We start from the raw sequence: 24,743 nt of genomic DNA, 5'->3' as shown, positions 1-24,743 counted from the left end.
TACCAGTTACCATATTCCAAAGATTAGCCGAAGTTTTAATTTTATTTTTAATTATTGTTAATTTCATTTATCCTGAGTTTGTAAATCTGATTCAAAGCCTAAAATTATACTTTGCGTAAATATATTCTGCTACATCATATTCTAAGAACATTCTGCTATATCCATAAAGGATTTACTAAGGAAAATTTAATGGATTTTAAAAAAGGGTTACTTTACATTCTCTCATACCAAAATTGACTATGTAAGAAACAGCAGAAGAGTCCTTTCATAATAAATAAGTTATATTATTTATGTAAACAAATGAAATTTCTGTGGGAGATTAAACTAAATTATCCTTCAGAAAAAGATTTATCACTCTTTTTAAAAACAGCAGACTACTCTCTTTCTAAGATAACATAGTAAGTTGTTGATCAGTACAATATATAAGAGGTTAAATTTTTAAAAATTTTTGAAATATATAAACTTGAAATTAATGCATACCTGTTTCACCAAATTTTGTTGGTTTAGCACTCGAATGCAAAAAATGCTTCTTAGTTGTGGAATATGCATTGTCTTCAAAATGTGCAGAACAAAGACGACTTCGATATAAAAGAGAAGGTGGCTTCTTTAATATTTCCTTGTCACGTCCAATCAAGTAAATTCTACATGCTTCAAGCCATTGTGCTGATCTATAAAAGTTAAAACAACATGAAATTTACACCTACTTTACACAGGAACACTAGTTTTAAGCATTCATTTAAAATGTAACTTATTACTGTGCAAAACAAATACATATTTTAGTTTTTCCAGAAATTTGACATGTAGATAACATTTAAGTACTAATTTATGTACAAAAAAAATTAATATTTATGCATTTTACTCAAACTAATGTTAAATTTTTAAGCATTCTGCTTATGAAAAAATTCATTTTAGCTGATGCATATATTCAACTAATGCTTCTACGATTTTGTAATATTTACATAAATATTTTATTACTATTGTATATATAATTAGGCTAAACAGATAAGGCAACATTGAATATCACACAAAGTATGTTAATGAATATAACGTTTTCATTTGAAAAGGAATAATTTTTTTAAATAACAGAAAGTTAAAAAAATTTCTTCATCTGTCATACTGTACTTATTTTCATGCATTTTAAATACTTATAACTTAAAATAAAAATTAAATTTTTACCTCTCTGGATTTTTAAGAAACCGAAAGAATTTTCTTTCAGGAAAATACCAAGAATTGGCATTACACACCACACAACGCACATAAGCCTTTGGTGAAGGATCATTTAACCTAAATGAATTATTATTACAAAGATTTAAATCACATCAGTACAGAATATATAAAAATTGAATATAAAAATAAAATATGGATATTTAATAATTAATTTACAGAATACATTTAAGTTGCAAGGTTGAAATAAAATAAAAAAGAGCCAATGAATATCATGACACCAGAATTATGCAGCTAATTTACTTTAATAATTTCATTTTTAAAACTGGAAAAATTATTAAAAAATTAATTTAAAAAATAATTAAAAATTGGGATAATATTGCAGTTCTTAGTAGCAAAAAAATGATATCTGTGAATAGTTTATTATAAAGATTCTTTGATTATAAATAATGCTCAATGTATAGAATTAGAAAATATCATGAACTAAAAAATTGATACCTGGTTAAACGAAAATAGAAGAAGTTGCAATATACATTACATATAACTGCAGGAAAGATCGGATATGAAGAACTGAAATAATTTTCATTGGCAATCATAGTAAATCATCCATGATTGCTTGATTTTATCCTCGCAATTATATACAAATATACTAATTTTGCGTAAGAAGCTTTGATAGAGATTTTTCGAAATACTTCTGATTTCTTTAACAGTAGGAATTATAATTTTTTAATAAAATGTTCCAATGAAACTTTTAACTTTTTTAATGCCAACTTAATTAATAATCGTTCATTACATGATATTTGATTACCATCCCATGTTATGGAATGGATTTGAACATAACTCTGGTAATTAAAAAATAATTCTACTATGAAAAGGTATAAGAATTAAATATTTTTACGTACCTTTCACACGCAGGATCACTAGAGCGTGATTCATTATTTTTTTCCATTTCCAAATGTTCAAAATTGCTGAAATCCTCGTGCTTAGCGTTCAATATGGCGCGCTATGACGACTTCTACGATGTTGTTGACAAACTCTCTGGCTCTAGCGCGCATGCGTGAATGAATTTCAGAGAACCTGAATTTACGCCTGTAAAGTTGTCAAAAAAGACACATTTTAGACTCAGTTTTTCTCCGTGGCGTTGCTGTGCAGTCGAAGCTTGACTTCTTCTCACTATAGCTTCTTTGATCATATCATGACGTTTCAGCGGCGGCGTCTAATTGCCAAGATGCAAGGGTATATATTTTGCGTCTTCGCAACGTTGTGAAGACGTCGTAGAAGTTACCACGACCACTTTGCAACGTCGTGCGCTACTTGGGATGGTAAAAAACTCGTTAAACTAAAATTTTAATGTAAAGTAAATTTCAACTCAGAGGAATTTCAAATCGAAAACATTTTTTTTTTTTAGTCCAAAGGGATTTGAATCCCGAAGGATTATTAGTTTCGTTTTGGCATTTTGCGTCGGACTCATAAATGTCGGTTCACTTTTCAAACTGTTGCCACAAAATGTTAGAGTCCTGCATTATATTTGAAGAAATTAAATAATGAAAAATCTGCATAAATGTATGTATATTTCTCGTATTGTGATAAAACAACGGTACATAGAGTCATCGAATTTTGAATAACGTAATCCTCCAACGAATATGAGCATGTGGAAGACCAAATTTGAAATTTATTTTATGATCGATTTCCTATTTTTTAAAACTTTGACGAATTTTTGATTAACAAACTCAAGGATTTCAAAGCGAGGAATGGCAACGTTGTGCAGAAAAAACATTTTTATCTCCAGCGCGTGAGTCTCTGTATCGGAAATTCTAAAGATATGCTCGTTTTAAAACTATTTTGCGATATTGCTGTTTCACTGGATCTTATGGTTTAAGTGCGAGGAACATGATATTTAATAAAGAAAGGTAACACACAAAATGTTAAAAAACGCCCCTTTGGACGTAATTTAAAATCTGAAACATTTCAGATTTTTTTTTTTTTTTTTCATTTTGTTTCAAAATAGCATAAACAGAAAAATCTCAAAATAAAGCATATTGCCGTTTGAATAAAAGGAAAAATACGGATCCTATAACAACGAGTGAACGTATGAGACAAGGACTGCAGTTCCAGTACTTGAAATTATTTGCCGTTTTGAGAACTGAAAATGCGAGTGTGACACACACAAAAAAAGAGACAAGTGTGTAACTTGAAAAAAAGAGTCGAGTTGGCAACAACTGTTTTGATGATCCATGCAGCCGGTTTCGATTTAACCGGATCACTCCGGTGGAGAGTACTGCGTCATTGAGTGAACACGTGGAACTGCATTCTGCCTGGAAAATGTCTAATGTAAAAACCGAACAGCGAATCAACATCAAGTTTCTTCTGAAACATAAGAAATCAGCCACGGGGGAAACATTTGAAACTCATGCATGCAAACTTTGTCTCATGCATGTGTGTTTGAATGACATAAGCTGTTTTCAGGGTGAACAGACAGTGTGGAAGATACCCAGCACGTTCATCATGATTGAATAGTTTCCCAGTGGTCAGACTTAAATCAACAATACTACATTGAAGTACTAAAAAGACTTCATGAAAAAATTAGGAAAAAAAAAGGCCGCTGTTGCGGAGTGATGGATGGCTGTTGCACCAGGACAATGCACCCACACACAGCGCTCTATTTGCCACGCAGTTTTTGACCAGTAAAAACATTATTGTGATGGGGCATCCTCCTTATTCAAATGATTTTGCTCCATGCAACTTTCTCTTATTTCCTAAAATTAAATCTTGCTTGAAGGGAACCAACCCATTTTACCTCAGTTGAAGAGGTTCTGGCAAAAACAGAGAATCTCCTGAAGGGCCTTCCAAAAACATTGTTCCAAAACTGTTACCAGCAATGCCAGCACCGAATGCAGAAGTGTGTGAATGCTGAAGAGAACTACTTTGAAGGTGATAATGTCCCGGAGAACTGATTCTGTAAGTACAATAATTTATTGGACCAGACTTTTGGGGGGGGGTCACACCTTGTATATTGCACTAAAATTTAGAAATTCAACGTAAGAAGCCATAATTAAATTCTTCATTAATTCTACCTTTAATTAATCGCGTATTGCACAAGAAGTATAAAGGTATGTTTACATTTTGTAAATCATTAATAGATATATGGACGAGCGCACTCAATATTTTTAAAAAATGTATATTTTTTCATGTATATACATTAAAATATACTTGAAAATCTTAAGTTTTGACCAAAAATGAAAAGCATAAAATATTATATTTAAAACAAAAAATTTTGTAGTTTTGCCCTTTTACAGAAGCGTTAGACAGCTGCTTCTGTATTTAAATAAAGATTCCCAATTTTTAGATATAATAAAATTTAAAATTCATTGCCGATTTTTTTCGCAGTGTTAAATTTTTAGTGGACAGTATGTATTATAGTTCTTAGCTAACGAACATCGGAAGGAGATAAGCGTAGGGAACACATTAACATTTTACCAACAATTCATGGTACGAACGATCATTCAGAACGTAACTCGTTTCTAATGTGAAGAGCTTCCGTACATTCAAAAGTAAATATTAGATTAAATAGTAGATGTTAGAACATTTCGTATTGAGGAAAAGTAATCAAATTGCTAATTTCGATAAAAGTATGAAGGATGCTGCTTTAATGAAGACTTTGATAGTATTGCCATATTTGCATTATTTCCACTCCATTGCAACTTCTGAAATACATGGGCAAGTGACTGAATTGCAAATCCCCCTGCATGGATTAAATAATCCTTTTCTATTGTTTATTATCTAAAATTTTTTATAGATGAATTATTTATTGCATATTTAGGTTTCATATAATAACAGAATGATAAATTTCAGCATTTCTACTATCCAAATACTTCAAAAAAAATTTATTAATTTAAATATTACTACTACTTGGAACGCTAATATACATCATTTGGTCTGATCAATGCAAAAGAAAATTCTGCATTGAAGTCTTAAAACTGCAATCCTTATAACATCCAGGTAAAGCAATAGTGCATGGAAAGCAAAAGTATTTTATTTTTGGCCGTTTCCCTGTGGAGAATATTAGAAAGGATTCTAACGCCGTTCAACGTGTTGTAAAAGAGCTTGATGAGAACACTTCATCAGTAATTAGGGATATAATCGCTGAATAGTGTTACCGGTATGCTGTCAGCAATTTCAAGAATGCATGCAATATCTATTTATCCATGATGGACTGCATATAGAACATATTATTGTACGATAAACATAAATACACTAAGGGTAGTAGATCTCAATTAAAAATTTTGGCACTTTTCCATTTTGCCGGCGCAGGCGATAAATTCGCCAAAAATGGTACAATCGATGCCAAACGGTATATTCTCGCTGCTAACCTTTTACACCTCATTTTCGAAACAAGTGGCAGCCATTTCTTATCAGATTGATTGTTGCTCTCAATACTGGCATACAATTACATAGAAATTTTACCAGGTAGTTCAATTTTATGCCCTAAGACCATTCGCAGTAATAAAGTCAATTAGGATGCAATCACACAGCTCACCGGAAAATATAGAAAAGGAAAATTTAAGGGTTAAATTCATCAATTCTAATCAGAATGCGCTAGCGAAGTAAATCACTGCGGTTTTATATTTCTGAGTAAGCTATTCGTATGAACTGAAATGATTCTTGCGTTTAAACTTTTATTCCATATTAAGATTTAACTTGAAATTAAAGTAGATAATCAGATTTTTGTCGCATAGATTACATGAGATGAGATCACTTGGGGTCACATAGTATGAAACGGCGAATCAGGATGTTGTACCATAAAAACATAGTAAATTGTTAAAGTGTTTTCACAAATATGTCAAAAATGGATGAAAAGCCAATGTAAATTTGGAATTTGCTCAGAACAGAGGAAGAATCTGTCACGATTATCAGATTCCTTCAAAATAAAAAATTCTTAAAACTAATATTTGTTAATATTTTTTATGTGTTTACTGTGTGTTGCCGCTAATAAAGTCTGCTTGGCGAGATTTGAACTGGCGAAACGCAAAAGTACCAAAAATTTTTAGCCATTTCATATTTCAGTAATATGAATATGAGAAATGAGTATATTCTTATACCGTAAGCAAATACTTTATATTAGGTGCTCCGATAGCCTTTATTTACCAGTTGTAGAATTTCTAATTGTGATTTTAAATCATGTCTGCATCTGAAAAGTATATTTTGCGGCCACACATGTATTCCTTTTAATTTGTCTCAAATGGTAAGTTATATTTTTCTAATATTTTTATATTTTTCAGTTGAGACACTTTCGTGAACAAAACGAAACACACCCAAAAGTTTAAATTTTAAACCCTTTTTGAATTTTATTTGCAACAATTATTATTTTATTTTATGAAATGGCGCCTCTTATCTGTTATCATAACCATCTTAGTAGAAGTCGCCAAATTTTCAAAATGCGCCTTACTCTGGCATAATCAATCTTCAGGGAATCAGTTTATGAGACTCTTTAAGACTCTTGATGCAACGGCGCAATTTTCGTATGCATTTCTCTGTTCTTCTCCGGAATCCATTTTTTTTTTTTTTTTTTTTTTTTTTTTTTACAAAATGATGATTTGCAAGGAAATGAAACTGTTGTCCTCTAATACCAGTGTGTTCTAAAAAACGTTTCACCCCCCCTTTTTTTTTTTTCATTCCATCAGAGTTAGAGCGCTATACACAAGAAACTGCTATCTTGCAAATTAAATGTTCAAGTCCAACCTACTCTTCAAAATCTTCTAGAATGGTTACACATATGGCACTCTATCTAACAGCTGTAATATTCCTAATAAAAAAATTTGTGAGCATAAGAAAAATTGCACAAGCAGCTTAAAATAGATTATTAATCTTTGTGATGTAAATAAAAAAGCTTTTTTCAAAGAAACTGACATTTGTCTCATCGAAATATACCCTTATGGCTCCTCTACTGCAACTACTACAGAGCTCAAATTTGAAGTCCCTGTAGAATAAAGATATATTTTTAACAAGAACTGGTTTTAAAGTTCAGAAATAAAACCAACAAAATGTCTACTATATTCTCTGGACAAACTTTAAAATTTTCCCTCTTAAATTTAATCACAGTATGAAGAATATGCATTTTCACAAAAACTGATTAATTTAATTAGTTTAAGAAATCAAGAAGTCAACAGTGATTAGAGTGATTTCAAATAATTTTTGTAATATTTAATTTAATTAATCTACGTGAAGATGCATAGTATGCTATATCACTTATATTTAATTTATGAGAAATGTAAAAAAGCAAGATATTTATTTAATGAGTTCATATTTAATTCTGTGCATGCGAGTATTAAAATTTACTGTCATTCATACATTCATGCTCAATTTGCAATTCATAGATACATTTACGTTAACATGTAAAAGATAAAATATGAAGTTACTCAATCTTTTGAATTATTATTATTTTTATTTCTTTTTTTTAAATGAAATTTTTGAATAATTTAGGACTGTTCTTTTTTGAATCTGCAAAACAGGGACTTACATGCTATTAAATAATGCTTATTTTTCTTAACTATGCATGAATATTTACATGCTTTTAAACTAAGCATGTGAAGCAAGAAAGAGCTGTGTATTTTTAATGTATTAAATATTTATATTAAGAATGTATTAGAATTACTTTAATGTAAGGTATATCTAGAAAATAATTGTTTCCAATTAACAGAAATAATGAAATATAGATGCTAATTTTCACAGTGCAGGCTAATACATGTTAATAATTTATTATAGATAAGTCAATCACATTCTTCAAAGAGACACTATTCTAACTCGTCACACTGAACAGACATTTTCGAATAAATGGCATTTGATGACTCTCAGATTTTGCCAAATTAGCAGACAATCTAAGAACTGTTCCAAAAACATGCAGCCAGAGAGCTCCCTCATTCCTTAGTCCAAATATGGTGACCATTGTTTACTTCCTTTGTGACAATAAAGTTCTCTCCCACAAAACATCAAAATTTGTTCGTATGAAATGGTCCTCATGAAATTCAACTGCGGAAGGGATAATAGATCATAACTTTGATTAAAAAAACCTCCTTCTGTAGTTCATAGAACTGTACCTGTTATCAATGTCCTGGCGATATCAAATGTCCATATACAGAGATAAACTTAGTCATTAAATCAATATTAATAATGATTCCATTACAGTAAAATAAATCAGCAAAAATAATGCAAGAGTTTATTTACACATACTCCATACATACTGTTAACACATGGTTCATCTCACAGAGAGACTCTCTCTTCAATTCGAAGTTACAGTTGAATTACAGTTAAAAACACAAGAATGAAAAATTAGGAACTTAAACAATTACAAAAATTACCAAAAAAAAAAAAAAAAAAAAAAGCGCTTTGCAAATTAGATTGCAAAATTTACAATCAACCAGTATTTTGTCCTTTCCAATAAATCATTATTTTATAATGTATTATTATTTTTTCTACCAATTCATACTAGCAGGCAAGCCATCTTCGAAACTGCGAATAAACTGCTTCCTGCACAGTGCAGCCATTTGGTGGTGAGATAATGAAGTGAAAGTTGTTCTAACAGAACCTTAAATTATGCACAGTTTTAGTGCAAAAGTATTCATGGTCTCTTTTTTCATCTTTTGTACACCTTAGATGATCAATAGAAAAATGTGCTAAATATAATAGTAAAAATCTGTATTTTGTGTTCTCCAAATATTAAAATTTAATCCAAATGAAAATTTTCATGCGTTTTATGCTTTCGCAACCAATATCTCAAAGTCTTTAATTGGGATATCCATAATACGGAATCATCTATAATCCGGATCTCGAAACTACAAACTTTCTGTGCATGCGTAAACGCATACCTTTACACATGCGCATAATACGTTTAAGCATGCATGTTTAATGTATAACGGACGGTATAAGCTAAGCCAAAATTATCTATTTCAGTTAATGTTGCAGATTGCGTTGTTCCTTAATCTTCTAATTGGATCCAGCTTATTATTTTTTGCAGACTGTTAGAGCAATATTATAAAAGTAAGTTTGAACTTTCGATTACGTCAAAAAGAATTTCCGATTCTGGAGCTGCCAAAGGATCTACAAAACGAAAGCATGTTTCGACATCCACCAAACAAAAAGTGGAATTGCTGCAAAAAAATGGATAAAGGCATATCCTTTGCTTCTCTAACCATTCCGAAATCTGTTTATATATTTCACGTTGCTCTGCAGTGGGAGGGGGAGGGGGGGCCGTCGCGGCGCGCTATGAACTGGAAGTTGATCTGTCAGCACTATCCTTATCTTCAGTGCAGATGTTTTTATATTATTCGGCTTATAATTCCTTACTAAATGTAGTGTTTCATTTCGATGTACTCCGTCTTTGATATGATTTAAATCAAATTCCTCGTCATTATAAATATCACAAATACACATCAAATAGTTTTCTGGTTGCAATATTCTAATTTTGACTATGCGTAATGTATGCTTTACGCATGCACGCGTTGAAGGAAATGTTTAATAAAGTAAACAAATAAATAAGCTTTTTTTTTTTTTTTTTTTTTTTTTTGTAAATTTTGTTACCCTTTATATCATAATTGCTCTCTATTTCATAAATTACAGTTTCATATTTTTAATTTTATAATTTCTGCATGCCATCTTACCAGATTTAAACTGATGATCTATAATACGGAATTGCAGAAAACAGAAATAATTTTTTATCATTTAAATAAAATGTTTACACACACTAGAGACAAACTACATCAATGCAATGTTTGCAAATCATCTGCTTATACAAATGCATTAAAGATAAAATTCTTACCCATAACAACGATAAGTGACACGAATGTGGTACCTGTAATTAGTTATTCACAGTTAAATGAGTGTTTGAAACAAACGTATTTTTATTCACACTACTGAGAAATCATAAATAGGTACTAAATATAGCAGTTCATTTGAATTCAAGGGTCATTTAGCAATACATGTGCCTATTTAATGACATAAGAAATCACATTAAAATGTTTTATGCAATAAATTATTTGCATGAAAGAGTAACTTAGCTAAGGATTTTATTTTAAGATGTTGCCTTTGCAAATGGACTTTTCAAATTTAATCTTCAAATGTTTCGGGTAACATGAGTTCAATGTTTTTTGTTACACTGGCATCTGTTCTTGTGAAACTTCAGCTGATTTCCACAACACTCCTTTAAACTAATCATCATGATGCCATTTCTTACAAACTGTAAATGCAAATAAGAAAATATCCAGAATTATCAAAGAACCTTAGTTTTTAGAAAATTGATTAAAAATAAGATTTCTTAATAGATTAAAAATAAGTAGAATAAGGAAAAGATGTATTAGAACATTTAAGAAAGGCTGATGAATAACATTTTAAATTATGCTCATTAAATTAATTAAAAACCATTTTTTCAGTACAGTACAAAGTCTGTAATTCGGACGTCCATTATCCTGAATGATCTATAATCCGGACCTAAAAGCCACAAACTTACGCATGCGCGTTTGATGTGTGCTTCCGCTACCCATGCGCATAAAGCCAGGAAGGCGTTTACCTATGCATGCTTTCAATAGTGAAGAAAGTAACAGAGAATGTTATTGAAAACGACAAAATTTCGATTGACAAGTTACTCGGTATTCTCGATACAGCAATGACAGGAACTTTACAGAGGAACTTTGTAACTGAACAAGAAATTATGTCTGTTTATAGAATTAAAGAGAAAGTAATAGCACAAAAAAACGAAGCAACTTAAACAACTTACATTGAAAGAAATGATTACGAAAGTAAACACATAACTATTAAGTTTGTAATTTTTTTTGTAAATTTCGATACCCTTCAGATCATAATTGCTCTTTATTTCATAAATTACAGTTTCATATTTTTAATTGTATAATTTCTGTATGCTATCTTACCAGATTTAAATTGATGATCTATAATCCAGAATCGCCGAAGCCCCGACGAGTCCGGATTGCGGACTTTGTATTGTAACATTTTTCAACATTTTCATTTGAAATCAAATTATACTGAATTATCCAAAATGACATATCCCATCTTATTATTTATTTAAATATGATTTATAATGCAAAATGAAGTATCTCTTGATTGCTGAATGTGAATCAATTATACCAAAGTTAGTTGCCATAATTACTATGGAATTGTCATTCCGTCAAACTACTGCAAATGCCATGTTTGTTATCAAATACTGCGCCATATGTTCTGCATTGTCTTCTTTTATGATTTTGTTTACAAGTACAATGAGAGAATTTTTTAACTTGTTCTCGTGAGTTATTCGAGTGGCATGAAATCCCAGTTCTTAGAATTCTGACAATGCAACAGTGAACAAAGAGCAATACAAAGTAATTGTTGAAGTAGATGAAATAATTTGAAGAAACTTCCACCACACTTAAAAGATGTGTTACAGCATCTGCACCCAGTCCAAGATCAGCGAGTTTTTTTGCAAATTTTCCTCAGTGCATATTAAAATGACACACATACCCTGCAGAAGAACACTACCAAATATTATACCTCAATGAACATGTTTTTCTTTGAGAAAACATTTTGCACAAATACCCAAAATATAAGATATTTATTCATCGATAGATGTTTTGAAAAAATCTCATACTTTTATTTAATGCATCATTTTCACCTAAACACAAATTCTGCTTGATATTAGCATATGTAGAATTTGCCAATGCTGCACATACTAATGGACAACTGATACCTCAGCTAGAGACCAGCTGGTTTATTCTTGAAGAAAGTATTCATTACTACTGTAAAGCAGAAAGCAAAGCCAGTACAGCACTTTGACATGGATACAGAAAGACAATTTTGTTGATTTTTCTGGTTAGTATATTTTGTATTTTCTTGGGTCATATGTTCTAAAAGATTCTGATTATTAATTGTAAAAACACATCAAAGAGCTCTAGATCATGTATTTTTTCTAAAATTACTACCTACTTTTCCTTTTTTATGGATTCTCTGTTGACAAACATCATAAAGTGAACAATTTTTCCATGCAAAATTTTAGATTATTCAGAATTTCTTTTAAACATTTTCTGATGAATTCGATACATTTTAATATTTGTTGGACAACAAAATCTCAATTTCACCTGATACATCTTTTGTCATTCCGAAATTATAACTTAAAATATCATTATCAAAGCATTCCTGATGGGCCTCTATAAAAAATGAAAATTTAAAAAACAAATTTTGCAAAATTGCACTATGTGTTTGTTTATTTTTATGAAAATTTTTAATGTGAGAGAAAAAATGTTTTCCCCTCAATACTGAAGCTTTAGTTAGAATTTACAAAATCATTTAAGAAAAAAACACAGATAAAAAATATCTTTTGAAAATAATGCAATGCAAGTTGTTTATGGGTTAAAAATCAAAATTTTTCAATTCTCGAGGTTTACACCAGCTCAATTCTACAATAATCATTCAGCTAACATTAACAGAGCCATCAAATAAATTCATGCATGTTTCTGGCAATTAGAATTTTGCTAATGTAAACAATCATTTTAATTAATTGAAATTAAAATTCATTCGAATGCATTATATACATCTTAGTTGTATAAAAATTCAGCTATTATTTAAACTAACAATTTTTCAAAGTATAAATATTGATACATAATTTTCATGATTAGGTATTATAAATGTTATGCTGAGTTACAATAAAATGAATATGTTTATGTATAAGGCAAACCAAAATAAATGTGAGTTTTCAAATCAGTTTGATCATCTTTCTTCTCAGTCTTGTATCTGTTAATTAGACAGTATCAATTTCCTAGACAATACGTATTCAAAGTAACCCCATTTCATTCATACTTGGAAACTGAAGACAATGTTCATTAAACAACTTTTACAATTAATGCAGAAATTTAACCAGTGTTAACTTACACAGTTTAGCTGAAAGTTTCACATTTAAATGTCCAAATAAATGAATGAATGATGTTTTAGAGATGGTAATTTAATATTTAGATTTGCTTTGAATGAGCATTTCTTGTTTACATATGAATTTTTAATTATATTAAAGAAGCAACTTTAAAAATAAGCCATTATTTGTATCACTACTCTAATCTATTTGAACAGAGTCCAGTATCTTATGATACACTGCCAATACTACTACCCATGATGTTGCTTTTCTGAGAGTTCTCCTTATACCGTGGGTTGTAATCCCCAACTGGATCAGAAAGCAAAACCTTGAAGCTGTGAAAATTTATTTCATATACATGAACTCAAAAGTAACATTAACTGTATTCCCTTCATTTTAAAAGAAATGAAATATATTCCATTTTCTCTGCAGTACTATAAAATTGTTATTTCTTATTATTCTAAAATGAGGTGAAAATTATATTTACATATTGAAAAATACCACCAAGAGCATCATAATAGTGATATCACATTACAGTTTTTATAAGTAATTCTAGAAACAAAATATGCCACAAACATGCAATACATAACATCTTGTGCCATAGCGGCATGCCAAGGTGGGCAGTATGAAATCATCAAAATTTAATAGGAATTTTACTATGATGATAATAACGCTACTTGTACTTCCAGAAACAAAAAAACAAAAGTCTACATTAGGCTATATTTTAGGGTGCCCTTTGGATTATCAGCAAGTTGGATTTTCATTTATGGTAACCAGACTATTTGAATATCATGAAAACCCTATTATGACGTGATGGGTTGCGTGACTGAGGTGAATTTGACTGATGGAAAATATTCATAAGGGCTTACTTCTGCATTGCGTATTGCGTGCTTTGCATCACATAATGGCTGGCAGTGGTAAACTGAGTGTTTGGTGGTATAAAACGAGAGTGGAAGTGGTTCAGGACAGAAGAAAAGAAACTTTGTTGGATGTAATTCAACAGAATTATAAGTGTCCTGTTTTTTATATAGGAAATGTGTATAGTCGACCGTAAAGATAATTCAAGATGGCTTTATCGCAAGAAAGGTTCAAATGCTCACTTTGTAAAGCATAAAGTTAGAAAGGGAAAACGTTTGAGAAAAGTTTTTGGATGCTGTTAAAGAATTTTGTGTGCCAGAGACAGAAGATGTAGAAATTTCTAAATAAGGTAAGTGGCAGTTGGTTTTGTGTAACGGCCATCTTGAAATTAAGCCTTGCTGGCCAATCGCCAAGGGGTTACCCTAAAATATGTTTTATTTCGAACAACTGTTAAAATTTTCAAATAAAGAAACACAATATTAGTTGTGCAAGAAAAAAAGGGTTAGCCAAAAAAAAAAAAAAATATTTTCTCACACCATACAATGTGTTTATTATATCTGTTTGCTAAAAATAATAAGTTATACACCATTGAAGAAGTTAGGTTATTTGAAAACTAGCAAGGCCACAATGGCTATGTCTAAGAGGTGGGATACTTTAGTGGAGGACTTGTTGAGGAAAACTGGTCCATATCCACGTTAACATGGAAAAAAAACACAAAAACCAACCACGAAGCATTCCTTTGGGATCAAATCCAAACCAGGTCAAACAACAAGTATTCAGAAGTCTAAACCACTCGCCAGTGGTTGGCCACACTATTGGAGAAGATCCCATATTATTTGCTATATTAAAATGGTAAATTTGGCAAAGAAATGTTGAAGATACCTTTGACAAACTGCCAATAAAATTTCTAAAACAAGTAAAGATCAATTCAAGCAATTCATACTAGGCTTAAAGAAAACCCAAATGTACAACTCACCTGGACGAAACAATTGAGATTTCAAAATAGCTGTTTGTAGATCAATGAAGAATTATTATTTTCTTGTCATTTGGAAGAACACACTAAAGGGTAAGGGGAAGCCATGTACTGCAAAGTTCAAGAAATTTTCTTAAACATAACGTTTAGAATGAAAAAACTGCCCTAGATTACACACAAAAGTGATGAACGGCCAAAAAACTGGCTTTTAATTGCATGTTAAAGCTGCTGTAAATAAGCATGCAACGTTTACACATTGCCTGATCTTTCGAGAGGCACAAAAGTATAAACGGTACTATTCCGTTTTGATGACCATAAAAACATTGCAGTGAAAATGTTTGCGCAAAAGTGCCAAATCTAGCAAACGTACCCATTTAACAGCATGCCAAATCTAGCGTACGCGCTGATTTCAGATTATGTTAGTTTATGTACCGTAATTTCGCGCGTATAGTCCGTGGACTATCTGTGTTTAAAATGCGAATATTTGAAGCTGCGGACTATCCACCAGTGCGGATAATACGCTGGTTGTTCACAGTTAAAATTTAAAAAACACGCTGTCGTGAATTGCCGATGATCAAATATAAAAAAAGCGAAGTATCCTTCGCACTGCTTTAGCACAACTGCCGGGAGGGGGAAAAGTAGTTGATGCGTCAGCTCGGTTTTTAGGAGCCATAGTCGCAAGTACCTGGAGTACGAAAAAAAAGCGTGATTCGTTTACTTATAACTTGGTTTGGCAACACCGAGTGAGTGGGGTCGAAGGTCACATTTCATTACCACTTATCACGAGGATAGCACGTTGCACAGTATTTTGTTTTCGTATTTTGCCTTTCATCTTCGATAACGTTGATGAAACATCGCCGGAGATTTACTGCTGAGAGGTAGTTGAGAAAACTGAAAAAGATGGAAATTGAGAAGCGGGCCGTTATTGGTTTAATCCTAGTATCCGGTGCACACGGGATTTGACTACTTTTGGCGACTTTATGATGAGCAGTGAAAACGGGACATATACGATGAGTAGTTAACGGGTCATTCAAAGAAAATATATAGTTAAACATAGTATATACTATGTATATAGTATATATACTATGCATGTATAGTATATATATATATATACGTTCTTTGGATAATTTTTGGTGTTGGCGATAATTTTCAAAGTCGCGCCAAGGCTGCACCGTATACTAGGATTTTACTCCGTTATTTTGAAGTGGACAAGAAAGCGGTGAGAAATTTGCGCAAACAAAAGGATGTGTTTAAAAAGCATGGGAATATTGCCGTATTAAAAAAACGTAATTTCGAACCTATAGTCCGCGGACTATCCGGTGGTGTGGACTATCTGACAATTTTTAAATTTTTTTTTTATATAAAATCGTGTCTGCGGACTATACATGCGAAATTACGGTAGTTCTATATTTCTTAAGACGCCATTGAAATACTAGTTTAATTTTTAAATCCTACGGATTTAACAATTTGGGAGTTGCCTATGACGAAAAGTCTGCAATAGAATTTTGGGTAAAGTGCAGAATCACCCACTGCTTGACACGTTTTTAAGAATTGCATATATTCCGTATCCATGTACACATCGACCTATTTTCACTTAAAAATTAAACAAAAATTGACAAATATTGAATTGTTTTTACCTTGTAAAAAGCGGCAAACAAACAAGTGGGCGATTCTGGACTTTACCATGAATTTTTTCAAAAAGGCATCACTCATGATAGAAAATTATGTCTGAACAACCAATGAGATGAAATTATGCTTCATCGATAACTCAGTAGAGAAATAGCGATGCAGGCATCCATTCATTTATGTTTAGCAATTGTTATATAAATTATAATAATGATCTGAAATAGTTATTTACTCTTATGCTTCCATTCAGTCATGTTTAGCATTTTTATATAAATTATAATAATAAAAAAGTATTATATGAAATCAACTTTTCATCTAAATTAAAACACTAATAATCTTAGCTAGTTATTTATTATTATACTTCCTTTCTTGCATTAGGGTTGCCACAATAATTTTTGGCAGCACTGGCATCAACAATACTTTGGAGATTTTTTATGGCACTCAAAACCGAATAGTACCGTAAAAGCCATGCCTTGAACAAATGTTTATTGTCTAATATATGTAAAGACATGGAACCCAAATACAAAACTTGTTATTATATGCAGAAGTAAGATGAATGTCAAGAAGGCAAAGCTTAAGATTATAATTAATAAAAGATATAATTATTGTATTTTTATCTAGACAATAATCTGAACTTGCTGCTTTTTTTAAATGACTTATGACTCTCAAACTTGTGTTTTTTGTCAGATACTTTTGAGATAATAAATAATTTTAACTTGTATCTTTGAGGAAAATTTAGCAATATAAGTACTTCAAATGATAAAACTGATCAGAAGATTAGAATGGAAAATGATTCATTCAAAATGTTTTCAACTGTTGAAAATTTTATTATTGAAAAAAAGTAATTGCAAAAATTATTACAGATAACTTAAAAATCATAGTAACACAGTTTTGCAAATATTTTTTATGAAATTTATGAAAGATGGCTTGGATTTAAAAAGAATACTTTGAGCGACATGAATGAGATTAAACATTTACTATATAAAGACCTAGAGGAACATACTAAACTCTCGATGGACTAAAATTTAAATCTTTCATTTCTACAAAAATCCTTGACAGTATTCTGGACTACAGATAAAACTGAATTAGAGACAATTTCTGAATGTTCTGCCATTTAGCACCACATACTTACATAAAATGATTTTTCAGCTTTAATGCATATTACATGCAAATATGCTGAAAAATGTTGAATGCGCTTTATGTCCAGCAGCATCAAATATTGCGCTAAGATTTTATTTGTTTTGGCGCAAAAACTAAGCACATCCACACGATTTCCTTTCATATATTTTTTTATATCTGAAGCAAATCCTAAAACTATTTTTTTTATATTTTTAGCAATGAAATAAATGATCAATAAGAAAATATTTATTTTTATTAGTTCAGATGGTTATTAGTCTTAAACGGCATTTTGCATTGAATCACTTTTCAGGTTGTTGCCACCAGATATTACCGACCTGTACTAAAGAAAGTAAATAATGAAAAATCTGCATGAATGTATGCATGTTTCTCACACTGTTCAAAAAACGTAGAGGGACCTAGAGCCATCAAAGTTTTAATAACGTAGTCCTCCAACTGAATAATATAACCTGGAAACCCTAATTTGGATTAGTTTTATTGTCTATTTTATATTTTGTAAAACTTAGGAATTTTTGATTAACAAAGTCAACGATTTCAAAGCAAGCAGTGGCAGCACTGTATGGAATGAAACATTTTTATCTCTGCATGAATTTTTGATTAACAAATCGAGGAATGGCAACACCATAAAGAATAAAACATTTTATCTCCAAGCAAGACAGTCCACCGGAATTTTAAGGATATTTTACATATTTTCACAGGGGGCGGTGGCCAAAATGTTTGCAAGATGTGTTATGTAAATGGAAAATGTCCCTTTAAACGCAATATAAAATCTGAAAGTCTTCAGTTTTTTTAATCTGTATTTTATATTTAGTCTCTGGGATAATCAAAAGGGGTCATAAATGAAAACGGTTTAAGAACTGCCACCTGAGAGCTGTTCAGCAATCATAGAAGTTATTCTAGATATTTGCTAAACAGTTTTCGACAAACTGATACACCTATGTTCAGAGTTAAAGTACATGTGTTGTCCTTAGCTGCTATAACAGTGTTCATATTTTCAAGTAAAATTTTTTCATCATACTGCTTAAATTATTTTGTTTATTTTTCAGAAACAAAGTATTCCCAAGTTTACAAAATGGAAAGAAATTTCACCTTAAAATAAAAATTGATTACATTAGTTTTCTCTCACCATTACACGAAAAGGAAAAATATATATATACACATAACTTCCGGTATTTTTAATAAATACTCAGTATATATAGATTTCTTACCGGAACAGAAATGATGTTTCCCAAACTTCTTTTTATATGCATTAGACATATGGGATTGTTCTACTTGGTATGTCCAAGGTTTGACTGAAAACGTTTGATGTTTCATTTCACCTTTCTAACAATGCTCTGGAACTCTACACTGGCTTTGTGAATGTTATATACTGACATATTTGATACTGGAGTCGGATAGGCATAATGTTCAACAGTGGTTTACCACGAAAGGAAATACTAATACATTCTTCATGACAGGGAACAAGAATGACATTTCTGGCAGAACTGTAATTCGTAACTGCATTAAATTCAGAAACAGCCAATTTTAACACCACACACATATAATTTACAGTATATATATATATATATATATATCGGATGAAACATTATACATCTTTTACAGTTTCAGTTTTTGAAATTCTTATCTAGCTAACACACGTCATTATGCAACAGATATAAATACTGAATACTAATTATCAGGTAAAAATATCTTGAAAACTATTTCATCTTGTAGAAACAAATGAATGGTTTATAATTCATTTTCATCAAATCAGAATTTATGCATGTCCCACAGGGTTATCAGTAGTTTTTATGCCATTCGGATATGCCTCTTTTGCCATATCTAAATTCTCCTATTTAATGAGAAAAATCCAGATTTGACTTCACATTATGAGGTTTCCTAACTGCACAGTTAAATGCTTATTGTAAGGTTCAGAATTTTTTTTTCCCCCTAGTTGATGCTTAAAAGACAGGAGATTTCTCTTCTGCATAGATAAGAGAGAAATTCTCCATCACCCTAAATAACATTTTACATACTCAATCATAATATTTGCTTCCTATGTTGATATCCATATTTAAATACTCTTTATGAAAATGGAATAATGTTATCTCCCTAACACAGATTTTCTCTCCAGTGTGAATAAGCATATGTTTCTTTAAATTACCCATTTCAGTAAACATCTTCCTACCTACTTCAGAAACATAAGAATTCTTTCCTGTGTAAATGCGCATATGCACGTTTAAATTATTTTTTTGATTAAATAATTGGCTAATCTTTGGAATATGGTAACAGGTAGTTTGGCGACATTTTGGTAAGGCGATAAATGTTACTAGCTAGGACTTTAGCAGTGTACATGGATAAAGTCAAGAGTTCGCAATGCCATTTTTGTGCAATTTTGGGATTTTTTTAAATTCAAAATAGGTCGACTTGTAGATGGATACCGTGTATGTGCAATTCTTAAAAACGCGGCAAGCAGTGGACGATTCTGCACTTTCTCCCAATTCCGCACCTAATCTTGGTCATGATTAAGCACTTTTGTTCCATAAAAGTTCTAGCCTAAGCGTAATTCGGTTAGCAGATTGTTGGAAAAAAATGTTGATAAAAAAAAAAAAAAAAAAATACCTTTTCTTCGTGAAAACAAAATGGCGTCCAAAAACCAACTAGCAGGTTACTGTAGCAGGGTTAGTCACCAAATTTTCACCATGTTACCATAATCCAAAAATTAACGAAATGATTTTTTTACATACTTCACACATATGTGGTTTCTCTCCTGTGTGAATGCACATATGCACTTTTAAATAACTTTTTATATTAAATAAGTTCTTACATACCTCACATATATGAAATTTATCTCTTGTGTGAATAAGCATATGGTTGTTTAAACTACCCTTTTCACTAAACATCTTCTTACAAACTTTACATGTATGTGGTTTCTATAAAGAGTGAATACGCATATGCACATTTAAAATCCTTTTTAGATTAAATGATTTCTTACAAACTTCACAAACATAATGTTTCTCTCCTGTGTGAACAAGTATATGCCTGTTCAACTTACTTTTTTCGCTAAACGTTTTCTTACAAACTTCACACGTATGTGGTTTCTCTCCTGTGTGAATGCGCATATGCACATTTAAAGCACTTTTGTGACTAAATGATTTCTTACATACTTCACAGAGATGTGGTTTCTCTCCTGTATGAATAAGCATATGCACATTTAAATTACTTTTTATATTAAATGATTTCTTACATACTTCACACATATGAGGTTTCTCTCCTGTATGAATAAGCATATGCGCATTTAAATTACTTTTTATATTAAATGATTTCTTACATACTTCACACATATGAGGTTTCTCTCCTGTGTGAAGGTGCATATGCACATTTAAAGCCCTTTTCTTATTAAATGATTCCTTACATACTTCACAGAGATGTGGTTTCTCTCCTGTATGAATAAGCATATGCGCATTTAAATTACTTTTTATATTAAATGATTTCTTACATACTTCACACACATGAGGTTTCTCTCCTGTATGAATAAGCATATGCGCATTTAGATTACTTTTTATATTAAATGATTTCTTACATACTTCACACATATGAGGTTTCTCTCCTGTGTGAATAAGCAAATGCGCATTTAAATGACTTTTTTGATTAAAAGATTTCTTACATAATTCACACATATGAGGTTTCTCTCCTGTGTGAAACAGCATATGCGCATTTAAATCACTTTTTAGATTAAAAGATTTCTTACATAATTCACACATATGAGGTTTCTCTCCTGTGTGAATGCACATATGATTATTTAAAGCACTTTTGTGATTAAATGCTTTCTTACATACTTCACAGAGATGTGGTTCCTTTCCTGTGTGAACGCGCATATGCACACTTAAAGTACTTTTGCGATTAAATGATTTCTTACATACGTCACAGAGATGTGGTTTCTCTCCTGTGTGAATAGCCATATGTGCATTTAAATTACTTTTTATATTAAATGATTTCTTACATACTTCACACATATGAGGCTTCTCTCCTGTGTGAATAAGCATATGGTTGTTTAAACTACCCTTTTTACTAAATGTCTTCTTACAAACTTCACACATATGTGGTTTCTCTCCTGTGTGAATAAGCAAATGAGCATTTAAATTACTTTTTACATTAAATGATTTCTTACATATTTCGCACATATAAAACTTCTCTCCTGTATGAATAAGAAAATGTGCATTTAAATGACTTTTTTCACTAAATGATTTCTTACATATTTCACACATATAAAATTTCTCTCCTGTCTGAATAAGCATATGGTTGTTTAAACTACACTTTTTACTAAACGTCTTCTTACAAACTTCACACATATGTGGTTTCTCTCCCGTGTGAATGCGCATATGCACATTTAAAGCACTTTTGTGATTAAACGATTTCTTACATACTTCACACACATGAGGTTTCTCTCCTGTGTGAACGCGCATATGCACGTTTAAAGAACTTTTTTGATTAAATGATTTCTTACATACATCACACATATGAGTTTTCTCTCCTGTGTGAACAAACATATACATGTTTAAAGCACTTTTTTGAGTAAATAATTTCTTGCTTACTTCACACATATGGTGTTTCTCTCCTGTCTGAATAATCATATTCCTCTTTAAATGACTTTCTATGACTTCTTGCATGCTTCATATATAGGAGGTTTCTCTCCTGTTTGACTGCTAATGTTCCAAAAAAAAATAAATAAATAAATAAAAAATAGAGGAAATAATACAGTACAGTCCAATCACAAACATTTTCCTGCCCGGAATTGAGGCATGCATCAAACTCTAAACGAAGATTCGAATCTTTCACTTAAATTCAGATTTATTAATCTTTACATCTGAAGCCAAACCAAAGCTACATCTCAAAACTAATTCATAATATACAGAACATTGCCCATTGCCACATATAAAAAAATAAATAAATAAATAAATAAATAAAAATATCATTAAAATTTTTTAAATTACTTCTCATTCGAGGGTGGCGTCATATTTCATGGACAGACCGGGGGGCGACTAAATTTCAACTCGGCAGGAAAATTTGTTGGTCAAAAATATACATCACGTGCGAGGTCAAAAGTGTCGTGTTTAGCTTAACACCTAAGGACTGTCTGCCATTTTCGGAGTCTTCACAATTATGTACAGGAAATGCGAAATTTGTACGGGTCATTCGGTCCTGATCCTTTGTGGATGAAGGTGCTCGCTATGAGCCAGACAGCCGAAGTTCCTTTGCCTAACGGCGATTCTGATAACCTCATGGACAAAAACAATCATGCGGATGCTAACCCTACGGATAACGATTGCAATGGAGTGCCTAGTAATACTGCTTCCACCGTAGAATTACCCCTGGAAGTTATGGGTTCCAGAATTGATTTAGACCAGATATAGACAATTCCAGATATAGACATACAAACTGCTCAAATTAAAAGCGTTGACAAAGTAGACACTAGAGCTGGAGCAAACGGCATGTATTCGTTACTGAGTAACGGGTACATCGGTTGACTCGAAGTACCGATTCGGTACTCACAAATTCATTTCGTTACTCGCATCTGTTCGTTACTCGCATCTGTCGTACGATGCGGTTTGTTCGAGTACAAATGATGCGGTTTCTATGCGAATACGAATGATGCGGTTGCTGTTCGAATACGAATGATACGGTTGCATCACAATGCGCTCATATTTTTCATAGATAATTTTGAATTTTTTTGGGCATCGGGCAAACTCTTGTTTACATTATGTGTTTTAGTTGAAATACTATTTAGTTGTTGATATTTAAGAAAATGAGCAATTTTGATAGCGTGAAGCGTTATTTTGTATTTGCTTTTTACTATTGCTATTTATGTTTGTAATTTGAAAATTTAGATAACTCATCTTTTTTTTTTTTTTTTTTTTCCCTTGAGCGTGCCATAGTCAGATTTTATTGATTTGAAATATTTATATACTGCACTTAGGTATTGTTTATATAAGAATATGTAGGTTAATATAGGTTCTTTACTTCCTTGTATCAAATAAAATGGTAGTAATTATTGTAATCGAGAAAACGTTTGGGTATCATATTTTAACGGAAATATCCGTTTTTGACGATTACGGAATCCATGTGAATTATTTTTTGGGCTGACGCCTGTACGTACGAACACAATGAAAGACTCTCTCTCTCTCTCTTTTTTTTTTTTTTTTTTTTTTTCAAAAAAACTTATTGTTAAATGTAATCCCATTTACTCTAAGCTGATACTTATGACTAATGATTATGACTTTAAGTTGATACTTGAAAGGGATTTTTTTCGTGATGTGTAAGTACGTATATATGCATTTTGCATAACTCAAAAACGGTTAGTTATAGAACGTTGAAATTTTGTATATGGGTCCGTGATAACATCTAGATGTGCACCTCCCTTTTTATTGCAATCGGTAATACTACCAAACGTAAATATGTATATATATATCAAATAAATTATAATTAAATGTAAATTACACACACACACATACTTTGCTTGATATATATATATAATAAAAGCCAAGTAAGGCGAAAATAAAAGCTTTGGCTTTTATTTTATTTAATTATTACTAAATAAGTTACTTGACTTTTATTTTCGCAATCATTGGTTGTAGTCAGAACTTAATTTTTAAAATTAGAAGTGCTGGAGCTCTATGGAAGGCAATCAGGAAAGATGAATAAATAAATAAATAAATAAAAATAAATAAAATAAGTATTACAATAATAAAATAATTAGCAACTAGAATATTAAATTATTATTATAATTCAATAAAAATTTAAAGACAAATGAAAATTTAATTAATGAATAACTAAGTAATGAAATAAAATACCAAACATCGTCTTGTTTGGGGGCTGTGGCTAAAATTGCAATTTAAGAACTAAGCCGAGCATAAGCTAAATTTAGGCTTTTGATGAGCAAATAATATACTGTTTACCAGAGTATAGATAGAAATTTGGTTATGTAGCCCATTCTTCTAAAGCGACGTTTCGTAGCTGCCTTCCATCACCAATTCCTTTTTTTTTTTTTTTTTTTTTCTTTTTTTTTTCGGTTTCGGTTTATTCGGTTACAGCAAAGCACACTACGGCTATTGCCTACGGGGAGGGAAG

General features: G+C 31.2%; 1 protein-coding gene across 2 annotated transcripts; it reads right to left on the bottom strand.

Annotated features, from left to right (window-relative positions):
* Positions 1 to 7,769: 7,769 nt before the first annotated feature.
* On the bottom strand, positions 7,770 to 24,043 carry LOC118189666 (uncharacterized). Of its 2 annotated transcripts, XR_015044009.1 has the most exons (3): positions 22,610 to 23,238; positions 22,211 to 22,321; positions 7,770 to 10,393 (listed from the first exon to the last, which is right to left on the bottom strand). XR_015044009.1 is itself a non-coding variant. In XM_035360326.2 (2 exons), the coding sequence occupies exon 2, from the start codon at positions 22,283 to 22,285 to the stop codon at positions 20,549 to 20,551; it is 1,737 nt and encodes a 578-aa protein (XP_035216217.2). In that variant the 5' UTR covers positions 22,286 to 22,321; positions 22,610 to 24,043; the 3' UTR covers positions 18,652 to 20,548. The 2 variants fall into 2 exon arrangements, 1 of the variants encoding a protein (XP_035216217.2); XM_035360326.2 differs by lacking the exon at positions 7,770 to 10,393 and having other exon boundaries at positions 18,652 to 22,321; positions 22,610 to 24,043.
* Positions 24,044 to 24,743: the final 700 nt, after the last annotated feature.

Source organism: Stegodyphus dumicola, chromosome 11 (genome assembly GCF_044657685.1).
Source record: "Stegodyphus dumicola isolate Sdum_Otavi_A_Nest chromosome 11, ASM4465768v1".
Classification (NCBI taxonomy): Eukaryota; Metazoa; Arthropoda; class Arachnida; order Araneae; family Eresidae; genus Stegodyphus; species Stegodyphus dumicola.
The sequence above is the reverse complement of the archived record's forward strand: the minus strand, read 5'-3'. Positions and strand labels throughout refer to the sequence as shown.